The 20,365-nt window shown below is 40.9% G+C and overlaps 2 protein-coding genes across 4 annotated transcripts in view; both read right to left on the bottom strand.

Annotated features, from left to right (window-relative positions):
- The window catches only part of LOC106070408 (sodium/hydrogen exchanger 2-like), a 199,614-nt gene that overhangs the window by 28,891 nt on the left and 150,358 nt on the right, over positions 1–20,365 (bottom strand). The window lies entirely within an intron of this gene.
- Positions 1,531–6,127, bottom strand: LOC129927370 (uncharacterized). The gene is made up of 2 exons (XM_056036084.1): positions 3,939–6,127; positions 1,531–1,670 (listed from the first exon to the last, which is right to left on the bottom strand). The coding sequence occupies exon 1, from the start codon at positions 5,624–5,626 to the stop codon at positions 4,241–4,243; it is 1,386 nt and encodes a 461-aa protein (XP_055892059.1). The 5' UTR covers positions 5,627–6,127; the 3' UTR covers positions 1,531–1,670; positions 3,939–4,240.

Genomic DNA, 20,365 nt, shown 5'->3' with positions numbered 1-20,365 from the left:
TTCACAAACTATGATTCTCCACAAAAATAGGACCGCCCCCCCCAGCACTCAGAGGGTTAGAGTGGGGAGGGCAGTACATGCAATCGCCCCCCCCCTCACCCCACCGAATCGGCCAAGATACCAGAAAGGGAGCGACATAATATACAATTTATATATTAATTCAACTAATTTTGTTCACAAACTATGATTTCTCCATAAAAACGGACCGCCCCCCCCCCACTCAAAGGGTTTAGGTGGGAAAGGCAGTAGAGGTATTCGCCCCCCCCCCCACACCAATCGGCCAACAGGGAACGACATAATATAAAGATCGGTTAAAATATCAATAACAAGTTTTAAAAATATAGATATTTAATTGATTTTGTTAGCAAGCTGTGATTTCTACAAACAATTTGGACCGCCCCCCCCCACTCGAAAGTGTAGGGGGGGGGGGCGGGATTGATACCATCGCCCCCTCCCGACCCCACCAAATCGGCCAACATACTAGAGTGGGGGGGGCGAAATAATCTAAAAATAGGTTGAAATATAAATAATTAGTATATATTTTTAACATAAGTAATAAATTCGTATACCAATTGTGTGAATCCTATACTAAAGTTGGTCCGCCCCCTGGGGGGGGGGGTTCGGCCGAGTGGGGGGGGGCGATCGCCCCTACCGCCCCCCCCCCCTGGATCCGCCAGTGATCTGGGGCAATCAACGAGGATATGTTCCACGGTGAGGCGAGAGTCACAGTACTCGCAAAGTGGGGGCTCCTCTCTCTTCAGTACAAAAGAGTGCGTGATGTAGGTGTGGCCAATCCTAAGTCTGGACATGGTCGTGCTACCACGCCTTGTCAGACCCTTAGATGTGGGCCGCCACCTGACATCCGCCACAATCTGCCTGAGTTTACTGTGAGTCTCAGCCTCCCATCGGTTCTGCCACTCTCGATAGGTGGCAGAGGCAATACTTTGTCTCAGGTCCGAGTAGGGAATTTGGGTTCCTGACACTGCATGATTTAGGGCTCTCTTTGCTTCTCTGTCTGCGGCTTCGTTTCCCTCAATGCCAACATGGGAGGGGACCCAGATGAAGGTGACATCCCTACGGTCGGCTGTTATTTGGTCCAACAGCTTCAGGCTCTTATGTACCAATGGGATGTCAGTCTTCATCCGCCCCAAAGCTTGCAATGCAGATTTGGAGTCGGAGCAGATTATAAATTTACTCCTTTCTGATGCTTTTACGGCCATAAGTGCAAGCAATATTGCGTGCAATTCGGCCGTAAAGATGGAGCAGCCATCGGGGAGTCTACGGGAGATTGTTTTGTTCCGAAAGGAGCAGGCACACGCGACCTTTCCCTCCATTTTGGATCCGTCTGTGTAGATGGTGCCACAATCTCCGTAGCTCTCCTGCAGTTCCCTAAAGTGGACTTGTAGTATGCTTGGGTCTGTATTTTCTTTTTTGAAATTGAGGAGGGATAGATTTAATTTGGGTTTATTCATTAGCCAGGGAGGGTTCTGAGGGGTTTCTATTTTAGAGATTTGGTCAATGGGTGGGGTTAAATTTTGGATGGGTTCTCTCATTCGAAGGCCCAACGGCTGTATGACGTTAGGCCTTCGATTGTATAATTCTACCTCTGTGGGGTTAAATATGGAGTCAAAAGCAGGGTTCGTGGGGTTGGATTTTAGCTTGACTATATACTGCATTGCAAGCTTTTTCATTCTTATATCCATGGGGAGTTCTCCAGCCTCCACATAGAGACTTGGGATAGGTGATGTACGAAACGCGCCGAGACAGAGACGCAGGGCAGCATTTTGTATTGGTTCCAGTATTTTTAGGTACGACTTCCTTGCTGCTCCATATATTATGGATCCGTAGTCTAGCTTGGATCGAATTAGACTCCGATAGAGCAGCAGCAAGGTATCTCTGTCAGCTCCCCAGTCCGTATGGCTGAGTACTCTTAGTATGTTTAATGACTTTTGGCATTTCTTCTTAAGTTCCTTAATGTGGGGGAGAAAATTAAATTTGGAATCTAAGGTGAGGCCTAAAAATTTTGTAGTTTTCACGACAGGGATCTTCTTTTTGTGTATAAATAGTTCAGGGTCTGGGTGGAGTCCCCTTAGATTACAAAAATGCATACTAACTGTTTTGGAGTCTGAGAATTTGAAACCATTATAGTTTGCCCAACCCTGAATTTTGTTTAAACATAACTGTAATTTTCTTTCTAAGGTGTTCATGTTTTTCCCATAAGTGAGGATGACAAAGTCATCAACATACAAAGAGCACTCTATGCCAGGGGGCAGCGCATTTATGATGCTATTTATTTTAATGTTGAACAGGGTGACTGACAGAATGCTGCCCTGGAGTACACCCATTTCCTGGTCATGAGTGTCAGAAGCGGAGTTGCCCACTCGAACCTGAAATTTTCGATCTTTCAGGAATTCCTCCACAAAACGGGGGAGGTGTCCCTTAAGCCCCATAAGCGCCAGGTCACGTAGAATGCCATGTTTCCAGGTTGTGTCATAGGCCTTTTCTATATCGAAGAATACAGCTACTAGATGTTCTCTTCTGAGTAATGCATTTCTAATATAAGCTTCCAGCCTTACCAGGTGGTCAGTTGTTGTCCGCCCCTGCCGGAATCCGCACTGGTAGTTTGAGATCACTTTATTCCTTTCCAGGTACCAGGTACTGTTAATCATTCTTTCCATGGTTTTGCAGATGCAGCTTGTTAGTGCTATTGGTCGATAGTTAGCTGGGTCAGAGCCGTCTCTTCCCGGTTTAGGTATCGGTATAACTGTGGCTTTCCTCCAGCATTTTGGGAAAGCGCCTGTTTGCCACACACAGTTATAGACCCCTAGCAGGACTGCCAATGAGGGTTCGGGAAGGTGCTTGAGGAACTGGTAATGGATTTCGTCTTCTCCAGGCGCTGTGTCATGTGACTTGTCCAGCGATTCCCTCAGTTCCTCAAGCGAGAACGGTTTGTTGTAGTCTTCATTGTTCTCTGACCTGAAATCAATGGGGTGTCTTTCCTCCCTGGTTTTGACTTTTTGGAACTCTGGCGTGTAGTGTGCAGTGGATGATTTTTCTGCTATTGAGGATGCAAGGCAGTCAGCTATTTCTCTGGGGGACGTGACAGTTCGTCCTTGGTTTTTCAAATGCCCTATTGCATTTGATTCTTTCCCTTTGATTCGCCTTACTGCCTTCCAAACCGCTCTAGCAGAAGTTTTGGCATCCAGACTGCCGACAAAACTTCTCCAGGAATTCCTTTTGGCTGACCGTATGGTTTGTCTAGCCTTTGCTCTAGCTATCCTGAATAGCTTTAGGTTTTCCTGGGAAGGATTCTTTATAAATGCAGCCAGTCGTTTTTTCCTATCACCAATAGCACTTTTGCAAGCTGTATCAAACCATGGTTTGCTAGGCCGTTTTGGATTTGCAGAGGTTAGGGGTACAACTTTCCTGGCTATACTTAGTAGCTTGCTAGCAAAGGTATCAGCTGGGTTCTGTTCGTGAAGGATATTTTCTGTGATATCCTCAGAGCATCTTTTTTGGAATTGTTCCCAATCGGCCTTATTCAGTTTCCACCGCTGAGGTCGTCCCAATAAAGGGAGATTGTTAGTAATGATGATTGGGAAGTGATCACTTCCCCGTAGATCATTGCTAACTGACCATTTAAAATCGTCCAGAAGTCCGGGGACGCATACAGTGAGGTCAATGCATGTGAATGATCCAGTTCCTGGGTGCAAGTAGGTCGGTGATGCATCATTAAGTATGCATAAATCATGTTGGAGGAAGATATCCTCCAGCATACGACCTCTTGTGTCGGTATTGTTGGATCCCCACATGGTGTTATGGACATTGAAATCCCCAAGGATTAAATAAGGCCGGGGGAGTTCTTTCAATAGGTCCTCCATGTCTGTTCGGTTTAATGGAGCGCCTGGTGGTAGATACAGGCTGCAGCAAGTGATAACCTTGTGAAGGGTTATCCTAGCTGCTACGGCCTGTAGTGTGGTCTGTAGTTCTACCCTCTCATGGGGGATGCTATCCTTCACAAGGATACAGACTCCACCTGATGCTCTCTCTGCATCCTCAACATTCTTGGTGTAAGCACGGTAGCTTCGGAAGCTGATGCAGTCTTTCAGAAATGTTTCCTGTAAGCAGACAGCTACAGGAGTCTCAGAGTCCATCAGTAGCTGCATTTCCTCGTAATTGGCCTTGAGGCCTCTACAATTCCACTGTACAATTCTGGAATCCATGGCTTATTCTAGATGACCTACTTGGAGCTATTTGGCCTTGGGAGGCCCCCGGAGGGGTTTCCCTTTATTCCAGTGACCTTGGTATTTTTATTCTTGGGTTTGGATGGAGAGGAGGACAACCCCCTTTTGGGGGAAGTCTTTCTCTCTGGAGAGGGGAGATCCCTCTGGTTAGAGAGGAGGTTATTTCCTCCTCTCTCACCTCGGGCATCCTCTCCGCTTTGATTTCTCCCCTTAGGGAGTTGTTCAACCTCTAACTCGGTAGAGGTTGGGGTGTCTGGCTGGGTTCTCTGAGGAGAACCTGTGTCAGACATGATGTCTCCGGGTTCTCCCGGAGTATTGGTTTTGACATGCTGCTCAGTCTCCATGCTCTCATCAGCGAGCACAGAGAACCTGTTCTTTAGCATGACAACAGGGCTTTCTTGTTTCTTCAGAGGTGTGTTCTTTGGCGGTGTTTTCTTCTGAGTTGGGGGAGGAGGAGGGGGTGGTGGGGTCAATGTGTCCGTCTGTGTGGCTATGGATCTTCCTTTCTCAGCAACAGCCTGGGCGTAGGTCTTTGTCAAGCCGAATTGGCCCTTGGGTAGGGCCAGTACAGCCGATTTCGCCTGGCTAAAGGTACATCCGTTTCTTGCCTTGTACTCCTGCACGGCAATCTCCTGTTTCCACACAGGGCAGTCCTTGGAGTAGGCTGAGTGGCCAGCTTGACAGTTTGGGCATTTGAACTGGGCTGTGCAGCCCTTGTCCTCATGACCCTCTCCAGCACATCTGGCACACACAGTGTTCCTCTTGCAGACTGCCGCGCCGTGTCCATAACCCTGGCACTTGAAGCACCTCATGGGGTTAGGTATGTAGGGCCTCACTGGAACTCGTAGGTATCCTGCCTTCACATACTCTGGCGGTGTCCTAGTTCCGAATGTGAGGATAATAGTGGCGGTTTTGACCTCCTCACCCTCCCTGCGCCTGGTAATGCGCCGGGCATGGGTGACTCCTTCAATGCCCTCCACTATTTCCTTCTCGGAACATTCCAGTAGGTCCCTAGAGCTGATTACACCTCTGCTGGTGTTCAGACTCTTGTGTGGCATGACTTCCACTTGGAGATCACAGAGTCTTCTGCATCTTAAAAGCCCATCAGAGTGTGTCTTGCTGTCTACTTCTACAAGGAGTTCCATTGTTTTGTGTAGCTTAGACACACTCTTGGGCTCTCCCACTACTGACTTGAGTCCCTTATAGATAATAAAAGGGCTCAACTTTGTCAGGCTTTTTCCCTCCTCTGTGCATCTTACCACCAGAAATGATGGCCAGGTGGCACAGCTTTTTGGGATCTCCTCTTTTTTATCGTCAATTCGTCGTTTCTTGCCCAGACATAGGTCTGGGGCAATTAGTTTTGTGTGTGTTTTTTTGTCCATATATATTTTGGTTAATTCGGCACCTGTGCTCCCCACCCGCCATCGAGTCCAACAAGGGGACGGGCCATTCGGATGTCCAGAATGAGCCCGCCAGGGCTACACAGGTGCTATACTCAGTCAGCTGCTACATCGGACATGTGTCCGATACAGCAGCTCCCTGATTGACCCTCCAGCCACCGCCCTCCAGCATAGGTCGACGACCTATGCTGGTAGCTCGGCATGACCAGCCGGTTGACCCAGAGCGGGCCATCTGGGTCTCAGGTCTAGGGGAACTTGGAGCCAAAGTATTGTGTTGTTGTGGTTTATCCTAAGATAGCCACCACTCAAACACCAGGATCTCTTTATCCCCCCTTACCCGTCGCAGTCCACGGCAAACGGACTGGTCTAGGACGTAGTGAGAATTTAAAGTTAAGGAGACAGTGTGATGATCAATGAAGGCAGACTTAGGAAAAGAGGAGGCAGACACAATGATAGAAAAGAAGTAGGGCACTTTTGAGCTCCAAAAGGAAAGAGGAGCGCAGTTTAACGTCATGTCTCGGGACGACTGAAGAAGAAGAAAATGATATGGCTGATTGCAATGATTTTATAATGCCAGATACATCTACGAAGCAAACTGAATTTTGGCAAGATATCAAAATTGATAAATTATCACCTCAAAGACAAAAAGAATTGACAAACATTATCAAAGAACATTCAGAAATATTCACAGATGTTCCAGGAAAAACTTCCATTGTCAAACATGAAATCATAGTTACAGATTCCAAGCCTACAAAATCAAGACCTTATCCTTTACCAATACACTACAGAGATTTTCTTCAACAGGAAATTAATCAACTTTTAGAACAAGGCATCATAGAACATTCTAATTTACCATATGCTGCACCAATTGTTCTTGTCAAACGTAAACAAGCATCAACTCCAAGAATGTGTGTCGATTTCAGACAATTAAACAAAATAACTCACCTCGATTCATATCCCATGCCTAACCCTGAAGATCTAATGACACAATTTTCAGAGGCAAGATTTTTCACCAAACTAGATTTATCTAGAAGTTATTACCAGATACCTATGAAGGAGGAATCCAAACCTTTTACAGCCTTTACAACAGCTTTCGGACTATTCCAGTTCAACTACATGCCATTCGGATTGGTCAACGCCAGCAGCACTTTTAACAGAGCTATACATAGTATACTTAACCAATGAAAAGACACAGTATCTTACATAGATGACATTTGCATATTCCATAAAACATGGAATGAACACATGAAAGGATTACATGAAGTGTAGTGTAACTGAGTTGATTTTCTGCGTGCGTCCAGCGTGTCTGAAGGTCATGGCCATTGTTGTGTTTCATGTCCAGTGTGTGTGTGTATATAGACTGCATCAGTGGTATGCTAGACGTGCTGGTTTCATTCACTGTTTACTGTAGTCTAATTTTGTCGAATAAAGCCATGCTATTGGTATTCTAGTCGTTATCATTTCATTACAATTTATTCGACAAAATTATGTATCTGGATTAGTGTTGGATTCCTTAATCTACAATGGATAAATTACTCAGACCGAAAGAGTTGGACATTGATCCTAATGCTCCTCTGGCCTCAGAAAAATGGACTCACTGGTATGACACATTTCAGAATTTTCTTTCGTTCATCAAGGATATTAACGAAGACTTTAAACTAAAGTTGTTGAAGAATCACGTATCTGCTACGGTTTATATGCTCATCAGTGATGTATCGTCTTATTCGATGGCCATAGACACACTCAAGACTACTTATATTAAGGTAAAGAATGACATTTTTGCTAGACATTTGGTTGCTACATGTAAACAGCAGCCGGGCCAAACGGTAGAGTCTTTTATGCTAAAGTTGCGAAGCCTGGCCCGGGACTGTGACTTTAAAGAAGTAACTGCTGAACAGCACAGAGACATTTGCATTAGAGACGCCTTCATAACGGGTCTGGCATCCAACACTATTAGACAGCGGTTACTGGAAAAGACATCTCTTACTCTACAAAGCGCTTTTGACGAAGCTAGAGTGTTAGAAACAGCCACAACGCATGCTCAGGCTTACAATTCAACGAACGAAATCTCCTGTAGGGCAATGAAAACACCAAGTAGCTCCCATCTAGAAACATACATTTCTAATGAAGACCAGAAATTAAATGCCATTAAGTCGCTATGCTACTTTTGTGGTAGGAGGAGACACTCTAGAACTGAATGCCCTGCTCGAAATGCATTATGTCATCAGTGCGGTAAAAAGGGACACTTCCAAACTGTTTGTAAATCAAGTAAAACAACAGCCAACAAAGCTGACAGCAAAATATCACTGACCAGTGTGATAACTCCATGTACCTTGTCATCAACGCATTTCTCTGGGCTTACACAGTCTACGGCACAAGTGAACGTCAACGGGTTGCTGTTGCAAGCTCTCATAGACACTGGCAGCTGTGAAAGCTACATATCAGAAGCCATCGTCAAGAGAAATAAATGGACAGTACGTCCGTCTACAAACAGAATATTCATGGCCACTACACATCTTTCTGAAAAGACATTAGGACATACATTTGCCGATGTCCAGTACAAGGGAGAACACTACAAAAAGGTCAAACTTTCCCTACTTGCTGGATTGTGCTCGGATGTAATCCTTGGTGTAGACTTTATAAGTCTTCATAAGGAATTGACCTTACCGTACGGAGGAAAACGCAATCCTCTACACATCTGTGGTCTTAAAGCAGCACGAGTCGAAACACCGAGCCTATTCAGTAATCTAACTTCTGACTGCAGACCAGTGGCTACTAAGTCCCGAAAGCACTCAATAGGTGATAACAAATTTATTGAGTCTGAAGTTAGAAAACTCCTCTCGGACAAAATCATTGAACCTTCAAAGTCTCCCTGGAGAGCACAGGTGCTTGTGACAACAAACGAGAGACATAAAAGAAGGATGGTCATTGATTACAGTCAAACAATAAATCGCTTCACCTTACTGGATGCATACCCAACGCCCCGAGTCGATGAACTGGTAGAACGGATATCCAACTATTCCGTTTTTAGTACTCTAGACCTCAAAAGTGCCTACCATCAAATACCAATCAAGACTGAGGAAAGACCGTTTACTGCATTTGAGGCATGTGGCAAACTCTACCAGTTCTGTCGCATCCCTTTCGGTGTTACCAACGGAGTTGCATGCTTCCAGAGAACAATAAATCAAATTATTGAGAATGAAAAGTTGCAGGACACCTTTGCATACGTGGACAATGTAACGGTATGTGGTCATGATCAAGAGTCGCACGATGAGAATATGCAAAGATTTCTAGATGCTTCTAGAAAGTATGGGATCACATTTAATGAAGACAAAAGTACGATAGCCACTGACAAAGTTTGCCTATTGGGATACGAAATTTCTAAAGGCCTTCTCAAGCCAGACCCTGAAAGATTCCAGGCTTTAAGAAACCTTCCTCCCCCTCATGATATGCGCTCACAAAAACGGATCGTGGGCATGTTGGCGTACTACTCACAGTGGATCCCAAATTTTTCTAACAAAATAAATGTTTTGGCAAATAACACGTCGTTCCCTCTTTCAGAAACAGTAAAGACAGCCCTTAACGAATTAAAGCAGGAGCTGGAGAAAGCTGCCATCTTCACCATCGACTATACTCGACCTCTGACGGTTGAAACAGACGCTTCGGATGTTGCAATAGCTGCCACCCTCAACCAGGATGGCCGCCCCGTGGCGTTCTTTTCAAGAACACTTTCGAAAAGTGAAAGGCGGCACTCAGCTATAGAAAAAGAAGCTTATGCCATTGTAGAATCTTTAAGGAAATGGCACCATTACTTAGTAGGAAATCGCTTTACCCTTGTCACGGATCAACGCTCTGTGGCCTTCATGTATGACAAACAGAGCAAAGGGAAAATAAAGAATGAGAAAATTCAAAGGTGGAGACTGGAACTGAGCTGTTTCCACTACGATGTCTTGTATAGACCAGGCAAACACAATGTAGCGGCTGATACGTTTTCTAGAAACGGGTGTGTGTCAGCTATGAGTCGAAATGAATTGAAACTGCTCCATGACTCTCTGTGTCATCCGGGAGTAACAAGACTATGGCATTTAGTGCGAGCGAAAAACTTACCTTTCTCTTGTGAAGATGTTAGGCTGGTTGTCAACCAGTGCAGAATCTGTGCCGAAGTAAAACCCAGATATTTCAGTAATTCTAATGGGACTCTAATTAAGGCGATGCAACCTTTCCAGAGACTAAGTATGGCCTTCAAAGGACCGCTCCCTTCTACATCTCGGAACACATACCTGCTAACTATAGTTGACGAATTTTCAAGATTCCCGTTTGCATACGCCTGTTCTGATATGTCAGCTTCAACAGTAATCAGATGTCTAGATAATTTATTTGGACTATTCGGAATGCCTGACTATGTACACTCTGATAGAGGTACCTCATTCATGTCAAGAGAGGTGCAGGAATTTTTACACGAGAGAGGGGTGGCCACAGGCAGGACGACCCCTTATAATCCCAGAGGGAACTCTCAAGTAGAAAGGCTAAACGGGTCATTATGGAAAGCTATAACTCTGGCCTTAAAAACTCAAGGACTCCCGGTTTCCAAATGGGAGCAGGCGTTAAACCAAGCCCTACACTCTCTTCGTTCTCTGCTCTGTACCGCTACAAACGAGACACCTCACGAGAGAATATTTAAGTTCTATCGCAGGTCCACCTTCGACAAATCACTCCCGACATGGTTAGCTCAACTAGGAAAAGTATTGTTAAAAAAGGGAGTCCGTGCATCAAAATATGACGATGGTACAATAGCTGTGGACTTAATCACATGCAACCCACAGTATGCCATTGTAAGACTTCCTGATGGAAGAGAAGAAACAGTGTCATTGCGTCATTTGGCCCCCGTTCCAAGAGAGGGAGAATCAGAGGTGTATCAACATATGGAACATGAAGACTTTGAGCCGGAGACAAACCCTATAACACAGATGCAGGTGCCTACTGAACATGTGGCTATAGAACCAATGGCTGCTCCTAACACATATGTACAACAAGGGGAAAATGGACATCAAGAAGAAGTAAATGCAGGGGCTGAGTCTCCTGTTAGAGAGCCGCCGATGTCACCAACTCCAAGCGACGGCAGTATTGGTCCTGGTAGATATAACCTAAGACCAAGAACAAGCAGACCCAATTATAAGGTCTTATATTTATTTAATTATTTTTCCATATCACAAGTTCTAACTCAGTAATTGTAGGCTTAATATGACACTCTTTGAACTGACAATTTTATAGTGTATAGCTTTCTAGTTAGACTTTTTGTATTGTATTACTTATTACATTATTATTCAAGACAACTGGTCTTAATATTTGTATGCATAAGGGACTGATAATTTTATAGTGTATAACGTGTTTGTTTATAGTTATACAATGCTTTTCAATAGAGTAAATCTGTAAGTATTCTGTAGGGATACTAAGGCCTCTTATATCGCTGTCCTTCACTATTATTTACATGTTTATGTTCCTATAACTTTTAGGCGGGGTGATTGTAGTGTAACTGAGTTGATTTTCTGCGTGCGTCCAACGTGTCTGAAGGTCATGGCCATTGTTGTGTTTCATGTCCAGTGTGTGTGTGTATATAGTCTGCATCAGTGGTATGCTAGACGTGCTGGTTTCATTCACTGTTTACTGTAGTCTAATTTTGTCGAATAAAGCCATGCTATTGGTATTCTAGTCGTTATCATTTCATTACATGAAGTCTTCAACATAATACAACAATAAGGCTTCACGATAAAACCCAGCAAGGTTGAATTAACTATGAGTGAAGTATCTTTCCTAGGTCATCGAGTTAGCTACAATTCACTTCGACCACAAGAAGATATCATCAAACGCATTTTAGACATCAAAGTTCCCACAACTAAGAAGCAAGTTAGAAGCATCCTGGGACTGTGTAATTTTTACAGAACATTCATTCCTAATTACACAGCACTCACATCAACATTGACCAACCTCACAAAGAAAGGTCAACCTATCAAGATTCCATGGTCTACGGAACTACATGACACAATTGAAAATATCAAAGCAACTTTTTCCAGAGACAGTATACTCAAACTCCCGAACCGAGAAACGCCTTTTCATCTCGCCACCGACGCATCTTCATCAGCCATAGGAGCATGTTTAATGCAGGATTACCAAGGGACTTTACATCCTGTATTTTTTATCAGCAGGAAACTCTCCCAGCCGAAACTAGATACTCCACTATTGAACGTGAATGTCTGGCCATTGTCTGGGCCATTTCCAAATTCACCAAATATTTATTGGGTGCACACTTCACACTACTTACAGACCATGCACCACTAGCTTTCCTGAACTCGAAGAAGATGGCGAACGGACGAGTAACACGTTGGAGTCTACAACTCATGGACTACCAGTTTAATGTCAAGACAACACCAGGTCACTTGCATGTATTCGCTGACACACTATCCAGACGTATATAGTTAATTACTTAGTTTCGTCATTACATTTTCTATTCACAGATATTTTATTATCAGATTGTTAACTTTGTAATATGTTTATTACAGATCCAAAGCACCTTCTAAGAAAAGACACTTATCTTCATCATATTTCATTAGTATTTTATTTCATTTCGAAAGTTACATCAAGTGTACAGTAGTTATATTTAAAGACATCACACATATTTTTATTCTATGAACCATAACTACAAATGTAATTATTTATTGATTACATATTGCAACTTACTGTGCAACTACAATCATCTTGAAGTATCTCAACCATTTTTTATTTTCATATGTAATGTTTTTAGATATGTACATTTTCACATTAGTACTAACCAAATGAGTTATAATGTCATAATTATTTTTCATATTTCAATATGATGACATTTTACATGTATTATTTTATACGCATTTCTATTACCATACAAATGCTTAAGAAAGCGGGGGTAATATGTCACGTACGCTTTGTCTATATTTAGCCCAAGGTCTGTGGGCAAGATTTCAGCTAGCTCGTCGAATTCCAAGCATGCAGCAACCTTTTTGGAATAAATGTGATTGGTTAGAAATTTTAATTATTGTACGTTAATCTGTATTTTATTGGTCAATTGATTAACCAAGCGACAAGGAGATATTAGTCACGTGGTAACGCCCAAAGGTCTGAAAGATTCTAGATATTACCGCCAGTCTCGTGTTGGAACTCAAAGGAAAAGGAAATAATTATTATATTGTGTAGATCATTTAATCTAGTAGAAATATATATTATATGTTTTATTCATTTACAGTTAACCATTGTAATTATTGTGAATAGCTTTTCCTAGTTTTGAGTTACAGTATTTGTATTTGACGAGGAGAAGTTTCTTCCTTGAATATAATAATAATATACTAAGATCGTCTTATCGACTAGCAACTTCTAGATGATCCTCTTATCAACTGGCAACTTCTAGATGATCATCTTATCTATTAGCAGCTTCTAAATGATTATCTTATCAACTGACGATTTCTAAATCCTCGGCAATCACGATCATTGGTTGTGCTATTCAGATCAAGTTCATTATTCAACGTGACAGTATTAAGAGGCATATAATAGATCGTGACATTGACACTTCAATGATCGTGACAGTATGTATGTATGTGTTACGTATCATTGTCAAACATATTATTTTAATCAAAACCCTTTGACCAATCTTGATAAAACTTTGCATAAATGTTCCTTAGGTACTAACTGGGACCGTAGAGTATGTATTAGAGCCCTAAACAAACTTAAGACCTTCAAAAAAAAAGTTGACCAACTCTATGAAAGTATTATAATGTCATCCATCTAGGCCATGTTTACCATGTATAAATCAAAAGGATCTAGTTCTAGATCTAATTTTGTATACTACACTTTGCTCAGATAGTTTTTTACTTTGACACATGAAAATACAAAATATAGTCTATTGTTTTCATTATTTGATAAAACATTTTTACATAAATTCGTTCCTTATATCTGCGAATTTACAATTCCTGACGTACATTCTTTCATTAGAGAATATCCAAATGTTACACATCTCTCTATTCCTAGGTCTAAAACTCTAATGCAACTCTAAGATGATAGAACTTCTCTTCGTAAAGATAGTTTAAACTTTAATACAGGAACATACTAATTATAGTCCATTCAAATTTATTCAGATTAACATTGAAATTTCTTTTTCTATAGCATTTTTCATACATTCGTTTGCTAAAGCTACGAAGGCGTGTTGAGATATACTTTAATATCTTAAGATAAGATAATAGTTCCATTCATTAATCGAGTACATCTAATAATAAAAAGATAATGCATGCGCAGAGCGAAGCCTTCACGAAAGCGTAGAACGAACTCTATCGAAGCCAATATTTAACTCTAGATTAGTCTAGATCTAGATCTATAGATCAAGATCTACTTTACCTACTTTAACACATGAACATACAAAATTAAGTCTATTCATTAAAAATTTTAATCAAATATATGTAGGCCTACAAGCAAATGTTTTAATTTGAAAAAATGGATTTAAGTCGATTAGCTATTTTGATAGCTTTATTCATACTATTTTTACATTCACGCATTCCGCATTCGCTTTACTTATATTTATTATACTTATACTTATTATTATTCCGTTTAATTGTTTACAAAACACCTCAGTGACTATATCGACAGTGATACGCAAATTAAGACCCGCTGGCCGCGGGTAATATAAGTCTAGTATATATATATCATGGGCGTAGCCAGGATTTTTTTTCGGGAGGGGGGCGGGGTTTGGGGGGATTTTGTTTCTCCCCCCGGCCCCCCCCCCCCCCGCGAAAAAAATATTTTTATGTATGTATGTATGTGTGTGTACATAATCTTTATTAAATTCTGACCCTTCATTCTTTCGGAAGACGCTTATTGTGCCCTAGAATAGGTTCTTCCTGGAGTAGACTCCCCGCCATTGCCAGCAAGGGGGTCTGGGGGAGCGCTAGGAACTCCCCCAGCGCGGGGCGGAGCCAATCACTATTTCTGGTATTGAAAGCCAACAAAATGAATATTCTGAGGTATCTAAAGTGCATTTTCCTGCTATTTAAAAGTATTATTTCAAAAACCTTATGTGCTATTCTTACTGACTTAGACCTTCAAGCGCCGAACGGCGCAATTGTCGTCAAGCTGTTTCCACAAAAATTTGTCACTGGTAATGTCTGAAGCCTCTTCCCACCTGCTCTGATGACCCCCAAAAATGTGTGGCGCCAAGTTGTACTAGGATGTCATCGCAACTCTTATATGTAATTCATTTTGTCGGAGAACATGTCCCGCAAACCCCATGCGACGCTCTGTCACAATCTTACTAAAGGATCGACTCCCAGTTCGGCATAGGATTTCCTTGAATGAGACCCGATCTCTATAACTGACTCCTAAAGTCTTAGCCATCTTTGTTGAGCCACATTAAGTGTTTTTCAGTTTCGGCAAATGACTATTCACTTTACTTTATTAATGGAGCCCCACCACTGGTAGAAATGTGTAACATCTTTTGAATACGCTCTTGGAATTAGGTGACTGTAGTTTGCATTAGATTTTATATGGAAAAGGAAAGTTTTATCGTCAAAATCATCTGTCGGGGGTTTTAAACTAAAAAATTTCAGGTTTTTTTTTTTTTAAATTCAAAACCCCATTTAGCTACGGTCATAGACTTTGGTAACTGTAGTTTGCTCTATATTGAATATAGAGGTTTTCCACCCTAAAACGCCCTGTAGGGGGATTTTAACTCAAAACCATCTGGAGGGATTTTAAAAAGCCATCTGTAGGATAGGGGTTTAAACTCAAAACCCCCAATTGGCTTGGCTACGCTCAAACAATTTTAGTGTGTAATTTGCTTTTTTATATTGAAGAGGTATTTTTTAGCATCAAACCCCTCTGAAGGGGGGTTTAAACTCAAAACCCCTTTTGGCTACGCTCATAGCATTTTCAGTGCGTAATTTGCTTTTTTTTACATTGAAGATGTATTTTTTAGCTTCAAACCCTGCTAGCGGGGGGTTTAAACTCATAACCCCTTTGGCTACGCTCATAGATTTTAGAGTGTGTAATTTGCTTTTTTTTATATTGAAGAGGTATTTTTTAGCTTCTAAATTCACTGGAGGGGAGTTTAAACTCAAAACACCTTTGACTACACTCATAGAATTTTGAGGTATTTTTTACCTCCAAACATCGCTGAAGGGGGGTTTAAACTCAAAATTGAGTCAAAACCAATTTAGCTAAGCTCATAACATTTTGAGTGCGTAATTTTTTTTCATATTGAAGAGGTGAAGAAGGTGAGGGTTTAAACTCAAAACTGAGCAAAACCCATTTAGCTAAGCACATAATATTAAACTTTCAACAAACATTCTTATTAGAAAAAGACATTAACCAACCAGTCGATGACCTCTGGAATTTCATTAAAAACCATCTTAAAAGCATTATAGAAAATCATATACCAACTAAATACACATCAAACAAAATAAATAAATGCTGGTTTAATAATAGACTAAAGAAGCTTTGTAAACAGAAGGAAAACCTATATAGAAAATTTAAAGAAACTAATGCAGAAAGAGTTTACAAAAAGTATATAAAAATTAAACACTTAACCCAAAAAGTAAGCAGACATCTGCAGAGTGAATACATAAACAATGTAATATCTAGAGATAACAACAAAAACCTATGGTCATACATTAAGTCTAAGAAAATGGAAACAACAGGCATAGCGCCATTAAAAGATGAACATAACATAATACATATTGATAATGAAACTAAAGCAAACATCCTAAACAAATACTTTGCATCAGCATTCTTAGCCCCAGGAGACAAAGACATATTACTGAATTTGAACCAAGTAAACAACATAGAAGATATAGTAGTACAAGAAAATGGAATTCAAAAACTATTAGCCAACACCAAACCAAATAAAGCTTCTGGACCTGATGGTATTCCAGCTAGATTACTCAAAGAACTAAGCAATGAGCTAGCCCCAGTGTTCAAAATACTCTTTCAGGCTTCACTTAACCAGGGCAGAGTACCAAAGGACTGGAAAGAAGCTAATGTCACTCCCCCCCCCCTATTTAAAAAAGGAGAAAAATCTGACCCAGGAAACTACAGACCAGTATCACTTACCAGCATCACATGTAAAATCCTAGAACACATAATATGTAGCAACATCATAAACCACTTAGACAAACATAATGTCCTCACACCATACCAACATTGCTTTAGGAAATATAGATCATGTGAAACACAACTAATAGGACTAATTGATGATTTTTCAAAAGGTTTAGATAATAGTGAACAAATAGATGCTATCTTACTAGATTTTTCTAAGGCTTTTGACAAAGTTCACCACCATAGTTTGCTTAAAAAATTAAAATATTTCGGCATTAATGGTTCACTGCATCAGTGGATTAAAGATTTTCTGATAGGGAGAGAACAAACTGTAATAATAAATGGCTCTAAATCAACACCAATAACAGTAAACTCAGGTGTACCTCAGGGAACAGTCTTGGGTCCACTACTATTTTTAATTTACATAAATTATTTACCAAATTGCATTTCTTCAGGAACAAAAGTCAGATTATTTGCAGACGATTGCATAATATATAGAACAATAAAAACAACACAGGACACAGATATTTTACAAAGAGAATTAGATGAATTACAGAAATGGGAATCAAATTGGAGCATGTCTTTCCACCCAGAAAAATGTCAGTTGTTAAGAGTAACAAAAAAACTAAAACAAATTTATTCCACTTATCTTATTCATGGCAAACCAGTAACACAGACTAAAAACGCAAAATACGTAGGTGTTATAATAAATGAAAAACTGTCATGGAATCCCCATATTGATGAAACTACAAAAAAATCAAACAAAGCATTAGGATTTATTAAAAGAAATTTCTATAAATCAAATAAGAACATAAAACTAAAATGTTATTTAACCTTGGTTAGGCCAATAATAGAATATGCATCCTCCGTTTGGGACCCCTCAACTCAAGAAAACATTAAAAAACTGGAAAAGACACAAAATAGAGCAGTGAGATTCATAACAAACGAATATTCACATTTGACTAGAGTAACACCTTTAGTAAAATCACTAAATTTAGAAAGCCTTCAGGACAGAAGGCTCAAAAGTAAAGTAGCAATCATACATAAAACACTGAACCATAATCTTCAAAAACAAAAACAAAATTTAATAAAATACTCTGAAAGACACAAAGATAAAGGCACATTCCTCGTCCCATATGCTAGGACAAATTTGTACAAACACTCCTTCTTCCCTAGTGCTATTAGAGCATGGAATGGGTTGCCTGAGCTAGCCAGGAAAACCAGTGACTTGGCTGAATTTAAGTCATTGGTTAATATGCATGACTAAATGCATGACGCGTAGGACGTAATCATCTTCTTTTTTGAAGTAACGTCTGTATTATATAAGATAAGATAAGATATTTTGAGAGCTTAATTTTCTTTTTTTTTATATTGAAGAGGTATTTTTTTAGCTTCAAACCCAACTGAAAGGAGGAAAGGGGGGGGGTCTTAAACTCAAAACCCCTTTGGCTACGCTCATAGAATTTTGAGTGTTTAATTGGCTTTTTTTATATTGAAGAGGGGATATATCGTAAATTTTGGAGGGGGTTTTAAAATCAAAATTGTCCTTAACTGTGCTCTTGGAAATTGGGGATTGTCGTTTGCATTTTGTTTTGTTTTATAGAAGAGGGAAATTTAACTACAAAACCCCCTGGTAGGGGGTTTTAAACTAAAAACTCAGTCACTAAATTTGCCCCCCCCCCGGCTACGCCCATGATTATATATATATATATATATGTATGTATATATATTATATATATATATATATATATACATACATACATTCATACATGAATTGCTCGCTTAAGAGTATAGGATCTAACTAATTTGTATACAAAGTTACAAACTATGATTTCTGTGGGAAGGGCAGTAGATGCAATTGCCCCATCCCACTTCACCGAAATGCAAACGTATTAGAAGGGGGACATCATAATATAAAATTGTATTTATTCATGTTGTTATATATATATATATATATATATATATATATATATATATATATATATATATATATATATATATATATATATATATATATATATATATATATATATATATAAATTAATTTTGTTCACAAACTATGATTTCTGTATACAAATTGATGTCAAAAAATCGTCGTCAAACCACTCCCCATTGGGGGAAACTCTTACCAACAGTGGAAGTGATGAGCAGAGTGGACTTCCCACTCTCGAGTTTCGTAACCCTCTTGTAGGCCCTTATGCACACACTAACACCGAGCAATAATTAAGGCCGCCAACGGTCTTAGCCCTCATACAAACATGAAAGACAAAACCATAGAAAGTGAACGCGGGCAGGAGCAGACCCTAACAGGCTCCGTTGTCCAGGTCGAGGACGGTAGGCCTGGTTGCGAAAAATCCTGTACTACGCGCTCCGTGGCTTCGTCTGGGGGGAACTTGGCAGGCCGCGAAAAATGGGCGAAAGTTCCACCCAGGAAAAAGCTACATTGCATTCATTCTTCCCTCTGAAGAATGGTAGCTGTGGTTCGTCAGCCACAACCTACTGGTGACAATGTCCTGTAGCAGTCTCAAATGACTGAAAGTATAATAGAGACTAGGTTCCCGGCCCTAGAAAAACTCGGCCATTACAACAGAAGGTTGCAAGTCCATCTCCCTTATGCAACTCCCAAATTAGACTCACCAAACTCAATATTTTCGGTCTAGTGCCGAAAATACTTGAGTTCTCAAAACTCTTGCAAGAGAGGGCAATAGACGTTGCGATCTTGCAGGAGACTTTGGTAGGCAAGAAACGTAGCTGCAATATCACTGGCTACACCGCATTTAGATGTAAGTGCACAGAGTGCCGTGGGATCATTACATATGTGAAGAACGGCCTAATTACACAGGAATCCCATGGTCCTGATGCACACGGGCGTACCGACGACCTCATCCTCACTATATACAAAAGTGGTCGTAAATTTTCGGTTACTAACATCTATAATCCGCCTTAAAATGAACTTTCCCTGAATTGTGGTGACAACTTGCTGTTTTCCTCTACTATCATTGCTGGGGATATCAGTGCCAAGTCTCCTGCATGGGGCTACGACACAACTAATTCTTCGTGCCATAAAGTCCATGACCTTATCAATACAAGTAATTTGTTCCTTTTACAAAACAAAAACACCCCGCCAACCCTGTTACACACTGGGAATGGGTCGCTCTCAAGACCCGATTTAACTTTCATCTCTGTAAACCTAGATAACAAAACCTCATTTTCAGTTCGCAAAGATATCGGAAGTGATCATAGCCCCATAAAGATCACTATTGCCCTCTCCAAGACCAGGGGTGTAACCACTAAGCTCCCACGTAAATGGAGTTACACCAAGGCCGACTGGTCTGCGTACAGTGCGGAAGTCGACGTCGCACTATCCTCTATCGCAGTGGAGGAAGGGACAGTTGACGAAAAATACGGCGAAATAGCTGCAGCAGTGTTGGGTGCGGCTAAGAAATATGTCCCCCGAACCGATCCCGGCACACGGCATAGACCCGCCTGGTCAGAAAAATTAAATAGAATAGTTCTAGTCAGGAAGAGGGCGCGAAGAAAAGCGTATAAGAAGGGTACCCCGGATTGTCGCAGGGATAACAACCGTCTATGTAGACAAAATAGCGAGGTGGCCCG

The sequence above is a fragment of the Biomphalaria glabrata genome, chromosome 7 (genome assembly GCF_947242115.1).
Source record: "Biomphalaria glabrata chromosome 7, xgBioGlab47.1, whole genome shotgun sequence".
Lineage (NCBI taxonomy): Eukaryota > Metazoa > Mollusca > Gastropoda > Planorbidae > Biomphalaria > Biomphalaria glabrata.
The sequence above is the reverse complement of the archived record's forward strand: the minus strand, read 5'-3'. Positions and strand labels throughout refer to the sequence as shown.

Bases quoted from the DNA above. Each gene is read 5' to 3' on its own strand.
- LOC129927370 (XM_056036084.1), bottom strand. From the start codon at position 5,626: ATGGACAAAAAAACACACACAAAACTAATTGCCCCAGACCTATGTCTG.